This window comes from Lepidochelys kempii, chromosome 2 (genome assembly GCF_965140285.1).
Source record: "Lepidochelys kempii isolate rLepKem1 chromosome 2, rLepKem1.hap1, whole genome shotgun sequence".
Classification (NCBI taxonomy): Eukaryota; Metazoa; Chordata; order Testudines; family Cheloniidae; genus Lepidochelys; species Lepidochelys kempii.
The window spans coordinates 39,787,369-39,812,880 of record NC_136381.1 but is presented as its reverse complement, the minus strand read 5'-3'; the positions used below and the strand labels follow the sequence as shown (position 1 = coordinate 39,812,880).

The following is a 25,512-nucleotide window of genomic DNA, read 5'->3' as shown; positions in this document are numbered from 1 at the left end:
AGTGTATGTTGTTTGCTTTAGAATCTAGGCCTTTGTCACTTCCATTGAAACCCATGCTGACCTCATCTGAGAGCTGCAGAAGTCCTGAGGAGAAAATGAAAGAATTTATTGGAATAGTGTGGAATGCAGTTAAACGCCTTACACTTCAGGTAAGATGAAAAGGGAGTGAGAAAAGTTATGTCTTCCCACATTTTATGATACTTTTCATGCACTTTAGCACTTTTAAAAAAATATCTGTTAAAACAGCTTCCCAGTTTTATTATCGTATTTTACTTTAAAAATACTAGAGACTGAAAATTGAAATATGGCTGTTTGGTAAATTCACCAAGGATTCATAGAATTTAAAATATGTGTATTCGATGGACTTATCTTTCTACTTAACTTTAAAAGGAGAAGAATCTTGAACAACATTTGTATGAAGAATTAAACTTTTTTTATATCACACATATGGAGGTCTTGCACCAGCTTTAATTGGCCCCACAGAGCAGTTTTCTTTCTAAAAATAAACTATTTGAGTGCTTTTAAGTATGGAAATAGTATGTGTAATTAATACAGTCATAGTGGTATCTCATCTACTTAAATTTTTGCCTCTTTGTCAAGATAACAAGTAGACCGCTCAGACTAAACTGTACAATTCTGTATAATCTGCATAAATTTGAGCTTAATAGAAGCAATGCTTTTTTATAACCATGTACATATATACCCCCCCCCACACACAAATAAACTATGTTAAAAGAATGTTACTAAAGTTGCAAAGGCAAGCATTCAGAAGTTATGAAATGCCTCAATTAAGGTTTCCTGTGTAACTTTAATTCAACTCCCTTGTGTGCACACATTATGATACAGTCTTGAAGTACATGATCACATACATTTTTCCCCTAGCCAGTATCATTTCTCTCCCTGAGTCCTAGCTCCTTGTCAAATCTGTTTTTCATCCCCATGTGTGCGCAGAGGCAAACGTGTATGTATATACATACGTGCGCATGTGTACACATGCACACTGACACTCAGAAATTATCCAAGGTTAGCATAATATTTGTGGAATGCCTAACAGATTTTTTCTTTATTGAGACCATTCAATGGTATAAAATATGACAGCAACACATTGTTCATGTACTTAAAAATTATTATTGGGGAAGCATAACCATTGGATCTTCCATTACCCCTTCTGCATACCAATTTATTCACTTGTATATCACCAAATACCAATGCCTTCACTTTATTTATTCCTTACTCAGAGAAGACTCTCATTGACTTCATTATAGGATAGGGTGTGAAAATTGGAGTTTTTCTGAATAAGGGCGGGCTTCAGGATTGTGGCTTAATACATAACCTCCCGAAGTTGATGGAATACTATCTATTGATTTCATTGGGCTTTGAGTCAGGTCCTGGGTTCATAGTTTCTAAGCAGATTTGTCTCTCCCCTCCCCATTTTCATTTTCACCAGTGGGAAAGAGGACAGCTGGAAAAGAGGAGTCAGATATTTCCTTGTAAGCAAAGTATTTTTATGATGTGTTAGTACAGGGTACAACACAATGAGGCCCTGATTCTGGATTGAGGCATGAAGGTTCTATTGCAATACAAACAGATGATGATGATAATAAAGGAGTGAGTTATAAATGAGAGAATTGGATGATGAAGGGCATGGGGTTTAGGGGTATTCAGAAGTGTTAATTGTCTCCTCTGTCTGAAATTTCTCTTGCTGACCTTCTCTGTTTTATCAATAACATTTCTGGGGGTTTGCAACCAAAGTATCTGCCAGGAAAATGAAATGTTAGCTCATGTGTTGAGGTGTATGAAAGATATTGACCAATTAAAATAAATACTCAGTTTTTCATTTTTGCAAAGAAGTAAAAAATGTTGGAATTATGTATTGTCTGGGGTTTTTTTGCAAAAATTAAAGGAGGTTGTGCAAATAGATTTGTGCGTTCTCAAAAAAAAATTCTGCAAGTGAAGATAAACTGTTGTATAACAAACATGTATTAGCTCAATTCCTTGATGTTAGGATGTTGGCAGATTTTTTTAATGCTAGATCCACTTTCTTATTTTTCAAATAATTTCTTATCTACAGTTTGTAATTTTGGTTATATTTTTGTGAGACAATCAGATGTCTTCTGATTTTGAGTGCCATGAATATGAAACTATATTATTTATCTATTTTAATATTGAAATAGTTCTGTAAAATCACAAAACACTTTACAGAAATAAAAAGGACACTGTTGTCTCACAGAGCTTAGCACCAGATTTTTAAATGTAGCTAGCTGCCTAAAAATGTAGATTGGTGTCTAGTGGGGTTTTCAAAAGTACCTAAGATCCAACTCCCTTTGTGACTTGGGCACCTAAACCCTTTTGAAAATCCCATTAGGTACCACATATCTGCATCTTTAGATGCCTAAATAACTCTTAAAAACTTGGCCCTTAGACTCTAGGCTCCAATCCTGCAAAGACTCACACATGCTTAATTTGCTGCCCTGCACATACTCCCATTTGAAGTCAATGGAAACTCTCACAAGGCATGAAGCTAAATGTGTGCAAGTCTTTGCAGGATTTGTGTCTAAGTGTACTGACCTGCAAACCTTTACTTCTGTGAGCTGCTGATGTAGATATTAAGAAGATCATGTACAGTCAGTGTGCTCATTTGCATAAGTAAGAATTTGCAGGATTAGGACCAATATAAGACAAAGGAAATGAGGGTAACTGGTAAAGAAAAAGGATAGGAAAGGGAGGGTCACAAGTTAGAACAAACAGATAATGTGTGCCCTATTATACAAGAATGTAAGAATGGCAATGCTGGATCAGACCAGTGGTCCATCTTAACCCAGTATCCTGTCTTCCAAGAGTGGCCAGTACCAGATGCTTCAGAGGGAATGAACAGAACAGGACAGTTTATTGTGTGATCCATACCCTGTTGACCAGTCCCAGCTTTTGGCAGTCAGAGGTTTAGGGACATCCAGAGAATAGGGTTCCATTCCAGACCATCTTGGCTTATAGTCGTAGATGGACCTATCCTCCGTGAACTTATCTAATTCTTTTTTGAAACCCAGTTATACTTTTGACCTTTACGACATCACCTGGGAATGAGTTCCTCAGGTTGACTGTGAGTGAACAAGTACTTCCTTATGTTTGTTTAAATGTGCTGCCTATTAATTTCATTGGGTGACCCCTGGTTCTTGTGTTATGTAAAAGGTTAAATAACACTTCCTTATTCACTTTCTCCACACCACTCATAGTTTTATAGACTTCTGTCATATCCCTCTTAGTCATCTCTTTTCTAAGCTGAACAGTATCAGACTTTTTAAGTCTCTCCTTATATGGAAGCTATTCCTTGCCCCTGGTCATTTTATTGTCTTTCTCTGTACTTTTTCCAGTTCTAATATATCTTTTTGAGATGGGGAGACCAGAACTGTATGTACTATTCAAGGTGTGAGCATAACATGGAATTATATAGTGGCATTATGATATTTTCTGTCTTATTAGCTATCCCTTTCCTAATGATTCCGATAATTCTGTTAGCTTTTTTTTGACTGGAGCTGCACACTGAGCAGATGTTTTTCTTCAAGTAGTGTCCCTTTAGATACTCCACTGTAGGTGTATCTGTGCTCTTGAGCCTCAAATCAAAGATTTTAGGTGGCAGTGTCCTTTCAGCCCCCACATGCGCTCTCCCTACCTTGTGGTCTGCCTCAAGGCTATCTAGCACTGCCCAAGTGAACCCCCCTCAGTTTGTTTTGGACCACCTTTGGCCTTCAAGAGCTGAGCAGTTGTCCCTTCCTTATCTGTGTAATTAGCATAAGTAGTAGTTGTTTTTGTTTCTTTTGTTCTCCTTAATAGTTAGTGTTTCCTTTTTATTCCTTTGGAAGGAAACACTAGCTATTAAGGAGAAGGGAGAAGAAGAAAAAGAACGTTATGTTTCCTATACTTTATGGAGGGAATCTCCCACTCCTCCAGGGGAAAGAAGAACTTTCTTCTGTGTTCCTCACTGCTAGAGGGTGATAGCCCCTCCAGGGACATCCCGACTTCAAGAGGTGCCTCTCTGCGAGGAGTTAATTCCTGTAACAGACAGACACTGTCACTGTGACTGGAATCTGGGAGAGTCCCATATCCTTCAGTAGTGCTTCCTCTGCCACCAGCTAAAGCTGAGGTCTTGCAAGAACCAGGAGCTGAAGTTAAAACTCCTCCTTATGTAAAAGGCACTTCAGCTTCCAGGAGCCTTCACAGATCATTCCCAGAGCCTTCAACTTCAAAGGGGGTAGAGTTATGGAAAAGACCAGCAGATTTCCCCATAAAGGCTTGAGGGAAAGGGCTCCAAACTGAATCATTGGCCAGCCAGAGAAGTTCCCCAGTGCAGTCAGCCACCTTGGTACTGGTGGCTCCAAAGTGTAGTACCTAGAACCATCAAGGTGCCTCCACTGTGAGCGCTGCCATACCACCTAGAGATGCCAGAGGCTCAGTCTCTGAGGCAGTGGTACCGTCCTCTAAGGACAAAGACAAATACCATATTGCCTCTAAATGAGGGGCACCGAGAAAACCTTTGGTACTAGGTGCGGCAAAGCTCCAATCTAGGAAGCACTCTTCACTTTCACAACTATCAGTGCTGACAATGTGCCACAGACTCTCTTCCGTGGTACTGAGTGAGCCAACAGTACCACAAGAGTTCTGGTACCCTAGAGACCTGACAGTTAGGAAAGAATGGCAATCCCCATTCCTCGGGCCTAGGGCCCCTGTACAGAGCACATCCCAGCACCCAGTATTACCCTCAGCAGTGGGCTGTGTACCATCAATACCGTGGTCAGCGCCACTCTTACTCAGTGATGAGTCTGACAGTGACCAGGAGAATGTCATTTCCCTGGCCTCTCATCATGGTCTGCCATCACAATATAAGGGGTGTCCTCAATTCCATGAAGCTGACCCACGTTTCTGGTATGAGTGCAGATTACCCTAAATGAGGTGGCAGATACACATCACAAGCTAGTGTATTTTCTGCACACCATCTCCATGTCCCGAATTGCCCTCCCAATTAATGAAGCGATTTTAGATCCTGCCAAAGTCATCTGACAGACACCAGCCTCCATCATACCAACCTAAAAGAGAGTTGACAAAAAATAATACATCCCTCCCAAAGAGACAGACTTCCTGTTTCAATGTACACAACCCAACTCCATTGTAGTGGATGTGGTTAATGCATGAGTCAGGTAACATTATGCCAAGTTGACCCCATGCAAATGGGATTGGAAGAGGCTAGATATCTTTGGGAAGAAGGTGTATTTATAGTTACAAACTACCAAGCTGTCATGGCCAAGTATAATTTTATTAATTATAGGAAACTCAGTGCGTTTCTGGAACATTTACCAGAGACACAAAGGGAGCAGTTTTAGGCCATTGTCAGAGAGAGTCAGTTACTAGCCAGAACTGTGCTACAGACGGCACTCAATACAGCTGCTACAGTGGCCCACTAAGTCTCCACAGCAGTGGTATTGAGGCTGGCTTCTTGGCTACACCTTTCCAGGTTGCCCAAAGAGCTGGAAACAATGGTGGAAGATCTCCCATTTGAAAAACCCAAGCTCTTTGTGGAGAAGGCAGACTCTTCTCTCCACATGTTGAAGGATTCCCAGGATTATGCTCCCTGGGAATCTACTCTGCAGAACAGACGAGAAGATATAGCTGTCAGCCACAGCACAGGTCACAACCTCCTCAATACCCACCATCTGAGCACTATTACAAGCTACAGCATAAGAGGTCCAGAGTTCAGAAGCACAAGCAGTCAGCACCCCAATCCATGACTTTGCAGACTGCCTCTTCTAAGCACTTTTGACAGGTTGGTCAAGGGCCCGAACAACTATATCTAGCAACATTAGCTGCCATCTACACCCCTGGTGTGCCCTTTTGGAAGTTACCTGACCCTCTTTCGCAGCAGGTGGGAGAAGATCACCTCCGACAGATCCATCTCCCATTCTGACCTTCCTTCCCTGTCCCTCTTCAGGCACCTTTCTCACAAAAGCCTACTTCAGCAGGAAATGGATCATGCAAAAGGGCCATAAAACCAGTCCCAGCAACTCAGGGGCAAAGGGTTTTATTCCCATTATTTCCTGATCCCCCTGGCGAAGGGATGGTGTAGGCTAAGTCTTGATTTAAGGGCATTAAACAAATATGTGAGGGTGTGGAAGTTCAAGATGGTCATGCTAGCAGCCATTATTCCAGCTCTAGAGCAAGCAGATTGATTTTTGGCCCTTGACCTACAAGGTGCCTACTTTCACACCTTGATACGACCACTGCACAGAAGATTTCTACAGGTTTCAGAGTAACAGCCGTGTTAGTCTGTATTCGCAAAAAGAAAAGGAGTACTTGTGGCACCTTAGAGACTAACCAATTCATTTGAGCATAAGCTTTCGTGAACTACAGCTCATTTCATCGGATGCATACTGTGGAAAGTGTAGAAGATCTTTTTATACACACAAAGCATGAAAAAATACCTCCTCCCACCCCACTCTCCTGCTGGTAATAGCTTATCTAAAGTGACCACTCTCCTTACAATGTGTATGATAATCAAGTTGGGCCATTTCCAGCACAAATCCAGGGTTTAACAAGAACGTCGGGGGGGGGGTAGGAAAAAACAAGGGGAAATAGGTTACCTTGCATAATGACTTAGCCACTCCCAGTCTCTATTCAAGCCTAAGTTAATTGTATCCAATTTGCAAATGAATTCCAATTCAACAGTTTCTCGCTGGAGTCTGGATTTGAAGTTTTTTTGTTGTAATATAGCAACTTTCATGTCTGTAATCGCGTGACCAGAGAGATTGAAGTGTTCTCCGACTGGTTTATGAATGTTATAATTCTTGACATCTGATTTGTGTCCATTTATCCTTTTACGTAGAGACTGTCCAGTTTGACCAATGTACATGGCAGAGGGGCATTGCTGGCACATGATGGCATATATCACATTGGTGGATGTGCAGGTGAACGAGCCTCTGATAGTGTGGCTGATGTTATTAGGCCCTGTGATGGTGTCCCCTGAATAGATATGTGGGCACAGTTGGCAACAGGCTTTGTTGCAAGGATAGGTTCGTGGGTTAGTGGTTCTGTTGTGTGGTATATGGTTGTTGGTGAGTATTTGCTTCAGGTTGGGGGGCTGTGTGTAGGCAAGGACTGGCCTGTCTCCCAAGATTTGTGAGAGTGTTGGGTCATCCTTCAGGATAGGTTGTAGATCCTTAATAATGCGTTGGAGGGGTTTTAGTTGGGGGCTGAAGGTGACGGCTAGTGGCGTTCTGTTATTTTCTTTGTTAGGCCTGTCCTGTAGTACGTGACTTTCGGGACCTCTTCTGGCTCTATCAATCTGTTTCTTCACTTCCGCAGGTGGGTATTGTAGTTGTAAGAATGCTTGATAGAGATCTTATAGGTGTTTGTCTCTGTCTGAGGGGTTGGAGCAAATGCAGTTGTATCGCAGAGCTTGGCTGTAGAGGATGGATCGTGTGGTGTGGTCAGCGTGAAAGCTGGAGGCATGTAGGTAGGAATAGCGGTCAGTAGGTTTCCGGTACAGGGTGGTGTTTATGTGACCATTGTTTATTAGCACTGTAGTGTCCAGGAAGTGGATCTCTTGTGTGGACTGGACCAGGCTGAGGTTGATGGTGGGATGGAAATTGTTGAAATCTTGGTGGAATTCCTCAAGGGCTTCTTTTCCATGGGTCCAGATGATGAAGATGTCATCAATATAGCGCAAGTAGAGTAGGGGCGTTAGGGGACGAGAGCTGAGGAAGCGTTGTTCTAAGTCAGCCATAAAAATGTTGGCATACTGTGGGGCCATGCGGGTGCTCATAGCAGTGCCGCTGATCTGAAGGTATACATTGTCCCCAAATGTAAAATAGTTATGGGTAAGGACAAAGTCACAAAGTTCAGCCCCCAGGTTTGCCGTGACATTATCGGGGATAGTGTTCTTGACGGCTTGTAGTCCATCTTTGTGTGGAATGTTGGTGTAGAGGGCTTCTACATCCATAGTGGCCAGGATGGTGTTATCAGGAAGATCACCAATGGATTGTAGTTTCCTCAGGAAGTCAGTGGTGTCTCGAAGGTACCTGGGAGAGCTGGTAGCGTAGGGCCTGAGGAGGGAGTCTACATAGCCAGACCATCCTGCTGTCAGGGTGCCAATGCCTGAGATGATGGGGCACTCAGGATTTCCAGGTTTATGGATCTTGGGTAGTAGATAGAATATCCCAGGTCGGGGTTCCAGGGGTGTGTCTGTGCGGATTTGATCTTGCGCTTTTTCAGGGAGTTTCTTGAGCAAATGCTGTAGTTTCTTTTGGTAACTCTCAGTGGGATCAGAGGGTAATGGCTTGTAGAAAGTGGTGTTGGAGAGCTGCCGAGCAGCCTCTTGTTCATATTCTGACCTATTCATGATGATAACAGCACCTCCTTTGTCAACCTTTTTGATTATGATGTCAGAGTTGTTTCTGAGGCTGTGGATGGCATTGTGTTCCGCACGGCTGAGGTTATGGGGCAAGTGATGCTGCTTTTCCACAATTTCAGCCCGTGCACATCGGCGGAAGCACTCTATGTAGAAGTCCAGTCTGCTGTTTCGACCTTCAGGAGGAGTCCACCTAGAATCCTTCTTTTTGTAATGTTAGTAGGGAGGCCTCTGTGGATTAGTATGTTGTTCAGAGGTATGTTGGAAATATTCCTTGAGTCGGAGACGTCGAAAATATGATTCTAGGTCACCACAGAACTGTATCATGTTCGTGGGGGTGGAGAGGCAGAAGGAGAGGCCCCGAGATAGGACAGCTGCTTCTGCTGGGCTGAGAGTATAGTTGGATAGGTTAACAATATTGCTGGGTGGGTTGAGGGAACCATTGCTGTGGCCCCTTGTGGCATGTAGTAGTTTAGAAAGTTTAATGTCCTTTTTCTTTTGTAGAGAAGCAAAGTGTGTTGTAAATGGCTTGTCTAGTTTTAGTAAAGTCCAGCCACGAGGAAGTTTGTGTGGAAGGTTAGTTTTTTTTATGAGAGTATCCATTTTTGAGAGCTCATTCTTAATCTTTCCCTGTTTGCTGTAGAGGATGTTGATCAGGTGATTCCGCAGTTTCTTTGAGAGTGTGTGGCACAAGCTGTCAGCATAGTCTGTGTGGTATGTAGATTGTAATGGAACCTTCCACACAAACTTCCTCGTGGCTGGGCTTTACTAAAACTAGACAAGCCAGACTCCAGCGAGAAACTGTTGAATTGGAATTCATTTGCAAATTGGATACAATTAACTTAGGTTTGAATAGAGGCTGGGAGTGGCTAAGTCATTATGCAAGGTAACCTATTTCCCCTTGTTTTTTCCTAACCCCCCCCCCCCCAGACACTCTTGTTAAACCCTGGATTTGTGCTGGAAATGGCCCACCTTGATTATCATACACATTGTAAGGAGAGTGGTCACTTTAGATAAGCTATTACCAGCAGAAGAGTGGGTTTGTGTATTTGTTAGGGTGGGGCTGGGGGGGGGGGCTGGGGTGAGAAAACCTGGATTTGTGCTGGAAATGGCTCAACTTGATTATCATACACATTGTAAGGAGAGTGATCACTTTAGATAAGCTATTACCAGCAGGAGAGTGGGGTGGGAGGAGGTATTTTTTCACGCTTTGTGTGTATAAAAAGATCTTCTACACTTTCCACAGTATGCATCCGATGAAGTGAGCTGTAGCTCACGAAAGCTTATGCTCGAATAAATTGGTTAGTCTCTAAGGTGCCACAAGTACTCCTTTTCTTTTTAAGATTTCTACAGTTTATCTTCAGGCAGAACCACTATCAGTGGAGGGTGCTTCCATTTGGCCTCTCGTCTGCACCCAGGGTATTCGTCAATGTTCTTTCCATCATAACGGCACACCTGCGGACATTGGGCATTGTGGTCTACCCATACCCAGATGACTACCTCTTCAGGGCTCCCTATTTCATGATGCCGTACAAGCCACCTAGATAACCATGCGCACATTTGCACAGCTGGGTCTACAGCGCAACTTACAGAAATCGACACTGACCACAATACAGTGAATGGCTTTTATTGGTGCCAACCTCAATGCAGTAAGAGCAAGAGCGTTCCTCCAGTTACACAGACTCATAACCATTATGAATCTCATAGAGACTGTCCAGGCCAGCCCTCAAACACCAGCCAGGAATGGCCTGCAGCTGGTAGGTCATATTGCAACATGCACCTTCGTTGCCCCAAATGCCTGATGTTCATGAGGTGTCTTCAGATGTGGCTCACTTCTGTCTATTCCCTGAAGAGGGACAGGCTAACCGAACAGCTATCACTGACCTCCACAGTAAAGCACTCCCTGAACTGATGGAAAGACCCATCCAATGTCCGATCAGGCGTTCCAATCATGCAGCCGCCAACAACACTGACTCTAATGACGGATGCCTCCCTAATAAGCTGGGGACCTCACCTAAATGACTGCAAGGTTCAAGGTAAGTGGTCTTCCACAGAAGCGACCCTCCATATCAGTCTTTTGGAGCTAAGGGCCATCAGGAACGCCTGTGCACACATTCTGCCTTTCATCAAGAACACCCACACAAAGGTCATGACAGACAATATGACATGTATGTTGTATATAAATCACCCTGGGGGCACCATATCTCTCTACCTCTGCACAGAAGTACTCAAACTTTGGAATTGGTGTATCTATCATAATGTGCTTATCTCAGCTGTCTGTGTATCAGGGATACAGAACATGATAGCCAGCAGTCTCAGTTGGAACTTTTCTCATAACCACGAATGGGAACTGAACTCAGAGGTGCTTCGAGACATATTCACCCTATGTGTAACCCCAACTACAGATCTCTTCGCTAATTACCAGAACAAGAAATGTCCTTGTTACTGCGCCAGGGCCAGCCTGGGGAAACATTCACTGGGAGACACTCTCATCTTTCAATGGAACAGAAACCTCCTATATGCTTTTCACCTGTTTCCTATTCTATCCAAGGTTCTGCTGAAAATTCAACGAGAGAAAGCAAGAGTTATTCTGATTGTCCCATCCTGGCCGAGACAAGTCTGGTTCCCTTACCTGAAACAGATGACAATATGTCCTCCGGGTCTTCTTTGGCCCATTACCCATCTGCCCTCTGAAAACAATGGGCTGGTCTTTCACCCTCCACCTCCAGGCTTGGCTCCTTCTTGGTTCTAAACCTTAGAGGTAGAATGCTCTCACGAGGTGAAAGACATATTGTTGTCTTCAGCCAAAAGTCGACCACTAAACATACTTACCAATGAAAATGATTCCAAGTTTTGTGTCATTCTAAGCACACAGACCCAACCTTGTCTTCCATCCCTCTGACTTTAGACTACATTTTAGACCTCAAGAGGCCAAAACTCTCACTCAGCTTCTTTAAGCTACATCTTGCGGACATAATGGCTTTCCACCATCAGGTAGATGGATACTCGGTGTTTGCTTACCTGCTGACGCAGAGATTCCTGATAGGCATTGGGAACTCTTCATGCATGTGAGCCCACCTACTCCAACCTGGGATCTTAACCTAATTCTCAGAGCTTTGACTAGACCTCCCTTTGGACCCATGGCAACTTGCTCTCTCTTACAGCTGTCCATGAAGACAGCATTTTTAATTGCCATCATCTCAGCTAGGGGCATAGGAGGAATGGCACATCCACCATACATGGTCTTTTTTAAAGACAAAGTAACTCTGAGGCCTCATCCCAAGTTTCTCCCTAAAGTTGCCTCCACTTTTCATATGAATCAACATATCCATCTTCCTGTTTTTTGCCCAAAACCATATTATGACAACAGGGAAGTGATTCTGCATGTGGTAGATATTAGAAGAGCACCAGCATTCTACTTGGACAGGACTAAGGACATCAGGAAGTCCTTGAGTTGCATTAATCACGTATCAAGTGTGCAAGCTATTGCCTCTGTCCAGAATCTGTATGCACACCATGAGGTCAATTTCTACTTCGGTTGTATTCCTTAAAGATGCCCTAGCTCGGAAATTTCTAGGCAGTGACTTGTGTCTCTTATCCCGTGACTGCCTACTTTGCTTAAGAGCCTTTGACCAGGGACCTTGTCAAAGGTTTTCTGAAAGTCCAAGTACAACTCGATCACCCTTGTCCACACATTTGTTGACTCCCGTAAAGATTGGTGAGTTATGATTTCCATTTACAAAAAAAGTGTGAAGTCTTCCCCCAACATATCGTATTCATTTATGTGTTAGTAATTCTTTACTAGTTTCAACCAGTTTGCCCCATACTGAAGTTAGGCTTACAGGCCTTTATTTGCCCAGATTGCCTCTGAAGTCTTTTTTAAAAATAGTTGTTACATTAGCTATCTTCCAATCATCTGGTATAGAGGTTGATTTAAGGAATAGGTTATATACCATAGTTAGTGGTTCATTTCATATTTGAGTTCCTTCAGAACTCTTGGGCGAATGCCATCTGGTCCTTGTGTCTTATTACTTTTTAATTTATCAATTTGTTCCAAAACTCCTCTACTGACACCTCAATTGGGGGCAGTTCCTCAGATTTGTTACCTAAAAAGAATGAATCGTGAGTGGGAATCTCCCATACATTCTCTACAATGAAGACCCAGTACAAAGAATTAGTTTAGCTTCTGCACAATGGCCATGTCTTCCTTGAATTCTCCTTTAGCACCTTGATCGACCAGTGGCCCCACTAATTTTTTGGCAGGTTTCCTGCTGCTGATGTACTTAAAAAATATTGCTGTTTGTTTCTGTGTCTTTTGCTAGTTGAGCTTCAGATTCTTTTTTGGCCTGCCTAATTATATTTTTTACACTTAACTTGCCAGAGTTTGAGCTCCTTTCTGTTTCCCTCAGTAAGATTTTAAAGGTTTTTTTTTTCCGAAATGAAGCTTATAAACTGCAATATTTTAAAGCAGAGAATGAGGGAAGGTAATTATTTTTGTTGTGCTAAGTAACTTAGGGCATATCTACACTGCCCCACAGTTTGGACTACAGGAGTTTGAATAGCAGTGTGTACCAAAGTGCTGTTCTGTTATTTCTCTGTTTGGATGCTGCAGGCGCAAACTAACTGGTTCCTAGTTCACATTAATTTTGTTCTCTTGAAACCGGATTACACTACTTTGAGTAAAAAGCTAGTATTTCATACCTGCACATCCAGGGAATGGAGTTACAGTGCCACACTTTGGTGTGCACTGTTATTCACACCCCCATAGTCCAAACTGCAGAAGCAGTGTAGACATGCCCTTAGAGTTGCCTAGGAAATGTAGCAAATTGCATGCCCAAATTTTTAATAAACTTTCCATGTTTGTGTCCCTAAATCACATTACTTGCTCACTTGTCCTGGTTTCTCTTCCATTTTCCCTGTTTCTTCACTGCCTTTTAATCACCATACCATCTCATTATACATAGTGAGATACATAATAAATATTCACCAACATTTATCTTTCTTTAACTTGCTGGAAAGAGGCACATTGAGTAGCCATCCAAAAAAATTACAGCAGCTCCTAATGAGATACCACATATGTAATTTAAGAATAGATTTCTAACAATGACGACATTATTTAGGGTTCCCCATCCTGGTGAAATATAAAAGGTGAGTAGATTTCTTTGCAGGTGCTTTTCTTTTAATTGCCAGTTTCTATACCTGTTTTGTTAAATTCATCTTAAATATGCCATTCAAGACTCAGTCTGATTTTCTTTGTATCAATCTGAACGTACTGGAGATTAAGAGTAATGTCACTATTTTTCAATTCAAGTATAGTCTGACTAATAAATTTACGCTTTCAATTAACCAGGCTGTATATTTAGATTTTCTGTGGATGTTAAAAAGCCTAATTTCTGGAAAAAAGTCCCAGAGTCACATTGTGATCAGATTATTGAAATCAAATCCCTGGAGTCTAGCCTTTTTTTCTAAAACAGTTTGCATGTTCCTCGATCTTTTATGAAAACAATTATACAACAGAAAAGTCTGCAGTTGGTCATTGGATAAAACAGAACTTGATAACTTAAAATCATCAAAGGATTATTTTTTTTAGTGGAAGTTTGAGTAAGTAAATGTGTTGAACCAAAGTCATGGAAAGTTTATTTTGGAGCCAAGGCTGGTACTGGTTTAGCCCTGGCCCTTTTTGCTCATGATAAACCCTTGCATGAAGATACTGTGCATTGAACTTGCTGTAAACTATTAGTATTTTAGTGAAAAAGACTTATAATCTTAACTATAAATAGTTTTCATTATTTAGTTGTGGGGTTTTATGTGCAGCCTTGAAGTCTCTTTTTGGCAGCTAGGCTGTGGGGGAGGTACTCACTTTTCACATGTTGCTGGTATTAATAGTTGCTAAAATCATGAAGCAGCATAAACAATTATTTTTAATTGATTGTTAATGCTGAATTCTAGTAGGAATAATGAGGCATCTGTAGTAAAACCAAATGAATTAAAGAGCAAAATTACAGTGAATGACAACCAAATAAGTGTACAATGATTATTTGCAACACTCAGTAGATTCACTGTGTGCTTTAAAATATTTTGAAAAATGAGCCTGTTTCCTGCAATTATTTGAAGTAATATTTTCTCTAAAGAGTATAATTTCCACTGAATTTTTTATTCTTTGAAAGAATAGAAATCTAATCATGAGGTTAACTTATATTCTTGTTCCTTGCACAGGACACAGAGAGATTTTGTAACATGTAACTTATCAATAATATAGAGTAGCTGTGGGAGGGAGAGTGACTATTAATTGACTGGTTATTTATAACACAGTGAGACTGATCGGAGGATCCTGCTCACATCAGAAAGAGAGTCCCTAAAGTTTGCACAAGAATTTCTATTAAATGTTTCCATTTTGGAAGATTTATCTACAAATTTAGTTTATCAATTTTGATTTCTGTAGTTTCATGACCAAATAAAAATATTGTTTTAAATTTAGTCCACAGTGAACTGTGCATTGTTCAGAAAGTAGTAGGAAATCAAGCAAATATTACCAGTTATATTTTAAGATGTTTTTAAACAAACTTTAAGCGTGAAATTCTGTCTCTCTTGCAACATACAAATAAGCAGAGCTTGTGTGGGACGCCAGCGGAGAAGCTAGATGGATAAAACGCTACTACCCAACTTGGAAGTAGGAGTCAAGCACCTGTGCAGCTTGGCCACGTCAGGCCTCATTGTTGACCACATCCCACCCCTCTACATGAGACTTCTGGCCAGTGGATTTCTTCAGTTTCTGGATCTCATATATGTCTTTCTCCCCCCCCAACAAAAAAAAAACAGACAAACACACAGCAGCCTTTTTACTGCAGGAATAAATTTGCAGAGCTGGGACTTTGAGGAGACAAAAAGAAAAGGAGTACTTGTGGCACCTTAGAGACTAACCAATTTATTTGAGCATAAGCTTTCATGAGCTACAGCTCACTTCATGGGATGCATACAGCTTAGAGGTATCCTTACAAGGTTTCCCCCATTGGGCAATTTCTATCACCTATAACAAGCAGTGGGATTGGCCAGGGCTAGCTATCAAGGGCTCAGCAGGGAAGATGTGAATCTTTTTAATTGCATCGCTATGAAGCATAAGGGGCTGTAGATATCCCTTTCACATCATCTCCGCTCTCCTCCACAGCAGCACCTCTGCTGCATTTTGGGCCTTTAATGACCACTCCACAGCCGGGGTGATTTTGCCCTAATACCGTACATATTTTACAATTCTCTCTATTGAACAACATTCCCTTTTATGCAGTGTATAATTTTAAAAATAGTATAAACTACTTTAACAATTCTTGTGCCATCACTTATTTTAGTAAATTAATATTTTCCTTTTTAAATAGCTGAGACGTGGTGATCCTCTCACCTTTCAATGTATATATGTTAGTAAAAACTTAAATACAATATGGTTCACTTAATTTTTTTAATTAGAAGGCAAAACAGTTCTTTCATCCTTTATTTATCATTAGTGTATGTTATAGCCCTTGACATAAAAGAAATCAAAATAGGAGGTGATTCCATTTCAAGAATTTGTAATAATTCTTTCTCTTTAACACATGAATGTGTTCAGTATTGGCAAAAGAACATGTTGCTACCAAAACTGAAATAAGATCCTTGAAACAGAAAGGATGTTGCCATGGAAAAGTGAAGTAACACTCAGTACAGCTGCGATACATTAATGAATAGGATATTTTTTTTAAAAGATCATTTGTGTTTGGTGTGGCTTGGAGGGTCCCAACCAGATGGTTTCCATGAACAGGATCTGACCCCCAGCTTGAGGACTTCTTACTGGCAGATTACTTCATTTTCTTTCCCTTGGATTGTCAGATCCTTACATTAATGCAAGATTTACTGCTACAGATTTATATTCAGTTACATAAATCAGTCACATTTTAGGTTAAAGTCATAATTTTAGAAATACCATTTAATAGTTATTTAAAAAGGTAAAAAAGATTTATATGGTATCTTTAATATATGCTATTGATGTAATTTTAATTTTAAAATATTTTGATTACATATAATTTAAAGCACTTTCCATATCAATAAAATGATCTATAACATATATTACTATTATTATTTAATCCAACATATCATGCATCAATTTTGAGTGTATTCTTCCCTCCCTTTACCAGAACTTGCTGTAAGCCAAATCTCCGGGGAGAGATTGGGCGGGGGAGACGCACAGATTCTGCTTTCAGATACATGTGAAAATCCCATTGAAACTTGCTGGAATTTCATGAGGACAAAATTTGGCCCAATGAGAAATGTAACATGTTTCTTAAGAACCCACTGTTGAATGCGCTAATGGGCATTTCCCCATATAAACTGATAATTTCCTGTGCAAACAGGTAGTAATTGCCTGATTTGTACTGGAAAATATGTGTTTTTAGAGGTTCATCCATTGTGTCCTCCTTTAAAAACCTTAAATTATATATACGTCTAATTTAAGACCTCCTATATGATGCATTTATTTATTTATGCATGCTTTTTCACTTAAATTGGCTTGAATTTATATAGAAATATATTATTACATATTTTGTACCAGATTCTACCACCCATTAGTCCAGGAGCAGAAATCAATGAGCCAACTCACATTAACTCAAGGTACTACTGAACATGAAGGGCGGTACAATCGAGGTCTAAGTGAGTGATAGCTCCTTCTAAATAATATAAGGAGTGCTACAGTCGTGATTACACTTCAGTGTTCTTGATATGGCAAAATCAAATTAAACAGAGGAAAAGGACCTGAGCAACTTGTATTCAATGCAATTTTGCATATAAAGTATAAAAATCGGAGAGTTTCCTGGTTCTGTATACTTCTAAAGTGAACTTTGTTAAACATCTATCGTAGACCCTTGCGGTGAGTAAACTGATAGAACATTGTATCTCTGAGTTTGTGGAATTTGTGCTTTATTATTACCACATGTCTTGTATATTCTGGCAACATTTGATGTTAATCATCATGGAGATATATATTGGGTGATTTGTTATAAATTGCTTACTCAGTAAGTGCATTGATAAAACAAAAGCTACTCTGATCATAACTGCATTGCCTTTGTCATCTGTTTATCACTGCCCCACAGTGGTCTGAACTTCCACTTATTGCTAATAGACCAGAAAATGCTCTTATATGTCACCATAAAAATCTTCGAAAATCAAAATGTGTTACATTTGTAATAATACACAGTAGCTTCTTGTCCCGTATAAATAAAGTACGTTCTAAACCTTGGATCAATAAATTACTTATCAAAGATGTAATTAACTTCATTTTACAGCTCAAATAACGCTAAAACTAGAAACAGAAACACACTTCATGTAAAGTATTTATTTTTGCAAAATTCTACTTGTATTTTTTGACAGTGAATTCTTGTCACTTAATCTCTGTTCACCAGGCTGGCAAATTATTTATGGTATTGAAGGATTCCAATCCCGTTACACATCATTATTGCTCTTGTGGGGGAATGTTAGCCTTTAGGGGAGGTTATCGTACACTAGGTCTTCATTATCATTTGTAAAATATAGTTTCATTAATTATATAAATTTAAAGTATCTTGAAGCATTTATTGGACACTGCTACATGAGTTACAAAGCAGCAAACAAAAGTACTTTATCATGTCTTCAAATAACATCTTGCATCCAAAATATTGTGAAGAAACTGATTGAATCATAGTTTGTATTTGCTTAACAAAGCATTCAAGTGTGCAGGCTGTTATGGTTATTTGATATCCAGGTGCAGAATATTACTTGCAAGAGCCAAGTAAGACTAACAGTCTTGAGCATACATTATCTCTGAATTAAGAAGTCATGATGAGTTCAGTCCTTGGTTTGGGCTTACTTAGCCTTGCTAGAAGTCTCTAAGGATATGGCAGAATTATCAAAACTGTTTCATAGCAGTCTAAGTAACTGTGCACTCGTGGAAACTGAAGTTTCATATGAAATCACATGTACTTGTTCTAATCTGAAAGGTGACAAAAGGAGACAAACCTGTTAGTTTCTAAACTTTGTTAATGTTTTTCATTACGATACATAGCTTGGTACTAATGAACATGTCAATATTTGGCTGAGGCTTTTATTTATGTTAGATTGACTGATTGAGCTTGACCTTTTCATGCACTTTAGTCACTGTTAACTACAAAGTAAGAGAAGAATCCTCACTGAAATAAATCTTTTTTAGAAAGTAACAGCATATAAAATGCTAGTCCGCTCTAGAGCCTTAGCTAGTGATAACAAAAGCTAATGAACTGCAAAAGGAGGAAGATTTTGTCACCTTCTCTGCCGGCACGTTTTTTAACTCCATTATGTTTCCTGAAAACAGATGTGGACAGGCAGATATATGTTCAGCTTATGTGACTGCACCCTTTTGATCAAATTTATAGACCAAAATGACACCTTTTCAGGTGTTATTTCTATATGTGTAATTTATGAAATATATTGTAAGCATCTGCCATTTTCTGTTGTCCTTTCTTTTAATTCTGTTTAAGAATTTAGACAGGTTTTTAATCACCTGTGATATCTGTGATATAGTGTTTGATTCTGTATTATAAATGAATAAATATGTTGGGAGAATGTTGAGATCTATTTCTGAGAATCCTGTCTTGGATTTGTTTTTGTTTTTCCAGCTTGAAGTGCAATCCTGTTGCGTGTTTGTTCCAAATGACAGCCTGCCTTCCCCAAGTACAATTGTGTCTGGTGACATTCCTGGAACTGTCCGAAGTTGGTACCATGGACAGGCTGGTATGCCTGGTACACTTGTTCTTTGCTTGCCCCAGATAAAGATTATGAGTGCTGGACACAAATACATGGAACCGCTGCAAGAAATCCCCTTTGTTATGCTAAGATCCATTCTTGAAGAAGGTACAGTATGAGAAATTTGGAAAGTTTTCCTGTTGTTATTTCAATGTATAATTCTGTTGTATGATCATTGTTTTATATTGCCAACATTATGATATAAATCAGTCTTCTTACTAAAAGATTTCATATCCAAAATATGTGAGCTAAGTGCCACAGACAAATTTGCCTTCTTTAACCATGATCCATGAGCTGTACAACTATAGCAAAAATTTAAACTTTCTGGAAGTTTCCATGTGCATTTAATTCATTACTATAATCTTGAAACTATTAATTTCTTTAGAGAAGTTTTGCTTTTTTTGAGCATTTGCATTAAAGTGATCAGAGAAAATGGAGAATTTGTTAAAAGGTTTTCACAGGAGAATTTTGTACATAATATTTTTCTCCTTTTTTGCACACAAAGCTTACTAATGAAATTTACCAAAAAATTATAAAGCACAGATTATGGAAAATAGAGTAAGAAGTATTTTCAAGAACTACATTTGCTCCTCATTGTCTGCCAATTTTTGTTGTTTTACAACTACATTTTCCTATATTTTTTATTGACTTTTCCCTCCTCTTTTGTTCTGTAACAACCTGAGTCTCTCCTCCTCCACATGCACAACAGCGGAAACAAATTTCAGTGAATTTTTTAAACAATGAAACTCTGTGTAATAGTACTGTAAGTACTGTCAAATGCACAAAGTAAACAGGACTAGAGAAATAAATGTTTCCCCTAATTTATTTCAGGTAAAATAATCTTATTTGTTACATTAACAACAAAAAGTAAATATGTTTAAACAGAAATGTGATTTTTTTAAGCTGGTAGTGCCCTTTAAACCTTTTATGAAATTAGGCCATACTTAAATTTTCTCAGACTCGGAAAGGAAGGAGCAGTCCGAGAAAGAGAGATGAATCCCCTTGGTTGGGATAAATCCTACTGTAAGGGATGTATTTGTGTGTGGCTTTGTGCTCTGGGAATAATGCCAAACAGAAGTTCTCACAATCTTGATATTTTTGATTCTCTAGTGGAGCTGTTGCTTTCTCCCATGCCAAAACTCCCCCCTTAAACAGACTAATAAAAAAATATTTTCAAAACTTTTAAGTCACCTTCTTTGTTTTCTCCATGCAGAGGTAAGTAATTTTTATAGACTTTTATTAGGGAGACTCTAAATGACTATCTATATTTGAACAGGACTCCAGTGATGACATGTCATTCTTAAAACATGTTACCTTCTCTGTGAAATCATATGCATGTAACCTTACTCTTCCTGAAAGCTATTTTGGAACTGTTCATTCTTTCGTAAAGAAGATCTAAGCAAATGTCCAGTTTCTTACAAGACTATGTAGTTACTCTGACTCCTATCTGCTTATTCACATGTTTTTTTACTTCTTTAAAAGAAAAAATAGCACAATCATCCTGTCATCTAGGAATATTGCAACTTTGTCAGGAAGGCTTATTGACCTCCAAATGTCAACATATAACAGAAACAACTCCCACACTCAAATCTTTTTGTTTCCAGAGCTCTGACAAGAGGATTCCTCTGAGATAATTATAAGCTGTAGGAGTAGTCACATTCAAAAGAGCATATTAAGCATGGCACTATAATTCAGAATTAATGTAACTTGGATAATATTACCAAGTCCTGTTGTCTCAGTGATCTCATGAGAGTAAGGGACACTCTCACAGACACAGGAACAGATCCCCTTCCAGATCTCCTCCCAAGAGACAAGATCCTTCTCCATATCCTTCCAAATTGTGAGAGTCCTCACACTCGGGTCCTAAAGACTTAGGCACACGTTAGCATTCCGACTATGAGGGTAAAGCACACAGAAGCAAGGATCCAACAGTACCAACTCTGGTACCAGCTAGTAAGCTGAAGAACTGGCATTTGCCAGCACGAACTGAGGGCTTCGGGCAGGACTCATTTTTGACTGCACCCATCATCCCGTAAGGACCCACTCACCGTTAAGCCTGTGATGTACCAGATCCAACTATACCGACTACCATGACCCCTCATGTTGTGGGACAGACTGAGACTTATACCTCCCCTTGCCCTCCTATGCTCACAGTCTCATTTGATTTTGGGTCAGTCTGTCTGAGGGACATTGATTGCTCAAATTAAAGAACCTTCAAAATGTATCTTCTGTATTTGCACTGTACAGCATAACTTACTGAGTCTCTTTATATTGCTATCTCTACCTCTGTCTTTTCCATCATAAAGTCTTATCATCCCAGCTGCAGTAAACAATTCTTACATAAAACTAATTATAATCTGTGCACATGGTTGATAAGTTGGACCAACCTGTGGCCAAACTCTTCACCATTCCAAACACAGCAATTTAATGTTCTCAGAACAGTCGCAAGTGAAACTGCATCAAAACCTGAAAATCTGGATAAAAGCAGAAATGCCTGGCTGTATGGCCTTACAACACTTAGTTCCCTATGGTTTAGCTTGGAAGAGAATACAGTATGTCTATTTAATATTTGAAGTGACTGGAATTAAATATAGTGTTCCATGGAACAACTATTCAGATTCTCTAATTGTAAATGACTTGTTTGATGTTTAATATCTTTTACTCCTTCACAAGGGAAAAGCCTAAGTTTTTATAAAGTGCTTTCCTGGATTGTTGTTTCTCGAGGATTCTATCTCTCTACTGTAACTTCATATGAATAATAATAAATATAAATGCTACTTTTCAACACTGGAAAGCCTTTATTCAAAAACAAACATAGTGATAGAGTGAAGAAGTACAAATGATAAAAGATAAAGTTTAAAAGGAGTTAGGAGCAAATGAAATCTGAAGGAATACAAGGATGTGAAGAAAAGGTCCAGCAATAGTTGCAAAAGCAGAAGTCTTCAAGCAACTTTACACAAGACTTAGAACAAAAAAAGGGAGAAAAGAACATATAGGCTAGCAAAATCATTGGTCAGAATTACCAGATATATAGAGGAAGTAAGGTTCACCAACAATGAAACTGGTATGGTGTTGACTCATGATATCTCATAAAGGATCGATGGAAAAGGTATCCAAGAGAGCAGTGCAACTTCAAAATGATGAACTTTGGTGTAGTGGAGCCTATCATACCTGATGAAGTGGCCAATACTATAAAAGAGATGAAAAATAATAAGGCTTTAGGCCCAGATAGATCCCTATTGAGACATTGAAAAAGCTTGGAATAGAAGTCATCCATTTGCCAACATCTCTGTTCAGTTTAATCATGAGATGGGAAAGGACACCAAATAAGTGGAGGGAAAGTATCTTGGTGCTGATATGCAAGGGAATAAGTGGCAATGGCAACTGCACAAATTAGAGAAGTATTAAGCTGATTAATCATATGATGAAACTGTGTGAGAGAGTCATTGATAAAAGACTAAGTGAGGTAAATATTAGCACAAATCAGTATGACTTCATGCCAGGAAGGTTGACAATGTTTGCACTTATGAAACTAGTGGAAAAATACATAGAGAAAAGGAAAAATATTCACATGGCATTCATGGATCTCAAAAAGGACTTTGGCTGAGTTCCAAGAGAATTCATCTGGTGGAGTATGAGGGAGAAAATGTTACCAGAACTTTTTGTGTAGCTTGTTCAAGCCATGTATGTAGGTGCAAAGTCAACAGTCAGAACTTATGGTTGTGAAACAGATGTACTATCAGTAAAGGTGGGAGTGCATCAGGAATCAGCACTAAGCCATTTCTTGTTTATACTCATCCTGGATACCCTCAAGAGGAACATACAGAAGGAAGCATCTTGGTGCATGCTATTTGCAGATAATATCATTCTATGCAGTGAGGAAAAAGAGAGTCTTAGAAGAGGATCTTGATAAATGGAGGGGTATGTAATTTCAGTAATGTGCACACTGAAGAATTATCTTTGAAACTAGGTGAGCAAACAATACCAAAAATACAAAGTTTCAATATCTGGGTTCCAAAATCTGACGAAGTGGAGGAAAAATTAGAGGTAGGATAATAAATACCTGGCTCTGATGGAGAGAGGTAAGCGGAAAGTACCAGTAAGAATAAAAAGAAAAGTCTATAAAGCGGTGTCCATCTAGTTTTAATGGGTGGCGCTGGGTGTTGGGCAACAAAGAAAAAACATGAGCGAATGATCTCTTCCACAGAAATGAGAATGTTGAGATGGATTAGTGGTATAAGCAAGACCGATTACATGAGGAATGTGTATATTAGAGACATGCTCAAAATAAAACCCATACATAAAAGAGTAAGGGAGTATCGGCTCAGATATTTGTTCATGTAAAGTGCAGTCCTGACAACTACATGGGTAAGAGAAGCCAACAGATCAGGATTGAAGGAAAAACACAGAGAGGCTAACCCAAGAAGTAGTGGTGGGATGCCCTAAAGGAAGACACATTAAAATGTGGTATAATAGAGGATATGGCATTGAACAGAACAATTTCGAGGGAGAGGACTCAGAGCAGACCCCATTTGATGAGAGGAATGTAAGGAAGAAGACTTTCTATCCTAAAAGTGGCATTTATAAACACAAGAAGTTGTTAAACCAGTTGAGTATAACTGTTACCATCTTTTGCATTAATTTTCAAGTCCACTAATAGTTCAAGTAACTGAGTTATAAATCATCTGAAAGAAGAAAAAATAAGGCTTTATCCAGATCTCAGGTTTGTGAGTAAAAGGAATTTTTAGCAACATTCTTGCCATATTGAGGATCTGCAATGTTCATCTCATATTCTGGCTCAAAAAAGATCTAGGGTGAAATACTGGCCCCACTGAAGGGCTATGACTCATATGAAGGGTCAGTTGGAAGGCTTCAGAGATTTCTTCTGCTCCTGCTATTGTAAACAGTGGTGCCTGGCTTCCCTTCATACGTACTAGTAAGTGGGATTTTAAACAGATGTATTTTGAATTACATTTCTTTTGAAGTGTAGACACTTTAAATTGTTTCTGAACCTTCATTCATTCACCCAACAATGAATATTGGCCACCAAAGTAAAACAAAATAATTAAGGCAAAATTAAAGCATTATAAACAACTACAGAACAAAAATTTCTCTAACACTTGGGCAGTTTAAAGTAGATATGGTATGCGTGGTGGAATAAGGAACATTAAATATTATTTTTGGGTGATCTCTAACTAGTCACTGAAAAATATCCAATATTGAATTACTATGGTGATCACTGAGAAAGGAAAAATCATGTATTTTAATTCATAAATAAGCCATTAGAATCTACTTCAAATTTTTGAACAGTTTTCCATCCTAAACAATTAATATTTTGTAATTCTTGAATGAATTAAATTTTTTGGAGAATTTTACATATGTAAACAGAAGTCTTTACAAAATATTTTAAAGCAAGTCTAGCTGAATTTTATTTTGTACATAATTTGGAACCTTTCTTCAGTTTGTAAATAACTTTAGAATAAGTTCAAAGTTTTCAGTTCTTGTATGTTCTCATGCAGTGCTTTATGGCTATCCTAGTGACCATAAATGAGTTATTGCTGGTGTCACCTCTGGAAGCACCAATCAAACTCTTACCAAAGTAGCATGGTGAAGACTTCTGGCTTCAGCTTTATTCTAACTTCATCTTTTTTTTTAAGTATAGTTTAAGTAGTTAACCATCAGTTAACTCAACACTTAATTTCTGGTATTGCTTAGCTGTATTGTTTGAAGCCCCACAGGAACCTCAGGACTGCAGACTATTCCCAAGCAGGAAATCTCCAATGTAACTCTCCATTAATTAGTGAGTTGGACATACCAGTTAAGGTGCTTTATAACTCCATGCACTGGAAAGGCCCAGTCCCATGTATTTAATTGCCATTACCTGATATCATATGCCCACTCTCCCAAGCCTCACTTTGGGACATGAGACCAACTTGTGTCTCTTCTTACCACAAAGTCACCTGCTCAAAGCTGTGACAAATAAAGTCTCATCACCAGTCCAGCCCTGTTAATTTGTTGTAGGAAAGAGAACTTCTCATGTGTCTCCTGCAAACTGAATAAGCCCTATTAAAAATATAAGGATGTCACAGAGCTGGTTGCGTTTTCACTTGTTGGACACTCACCAGACAGCTTTGCTTAGATTCCAGCCCTGGATGTATGTTCTCCTGAGCTCCAGGTACTGTCTCTCTGTTCGGCCTCTAGGCTCACTCTAGGCATGGACTATCTATCTAGGATCCCATGGTCCAGCTTTCCTAGTCCCCAAGACCAATGCCGAACTCCAATTCCACACACCATCCCCAGAACTCCACCCTCCTGGGTCCTCTGGTTTATAGTTTAATCCATGCAAA

The 25,512-nt window shown here is 39.4% G+C and overlaps 1 protein-coding gene across 11 annotated transcripts in view; it reads left to right on the top strand.

Moving 5' to 3' along the window:
• The window catches only part of VPS13B (vacuolar protein sorting 13 homolog B), a 922,277-nt gene that overhangs the window by 512,914 nt on the left and 383,851 nt on the right, over positions 1-25,512 (top strand). For all 11 annotated transcript variants that reach the window (XM_073330465.2, XM_073330462.2, XM_073330464.2 and 8 more), the window contains exons 22-23: positions 22-149; positions 19,039-19,273. In XM_073330465.2, coding sequence (XP_073186566.2) covers positions 22-149; positions 19,039-19,273 — 363 coding nt within the window. The remainder of the gene's footprint in view (positions 1-21; positions 150-19,038; positions 19,274-25,512) is intronic.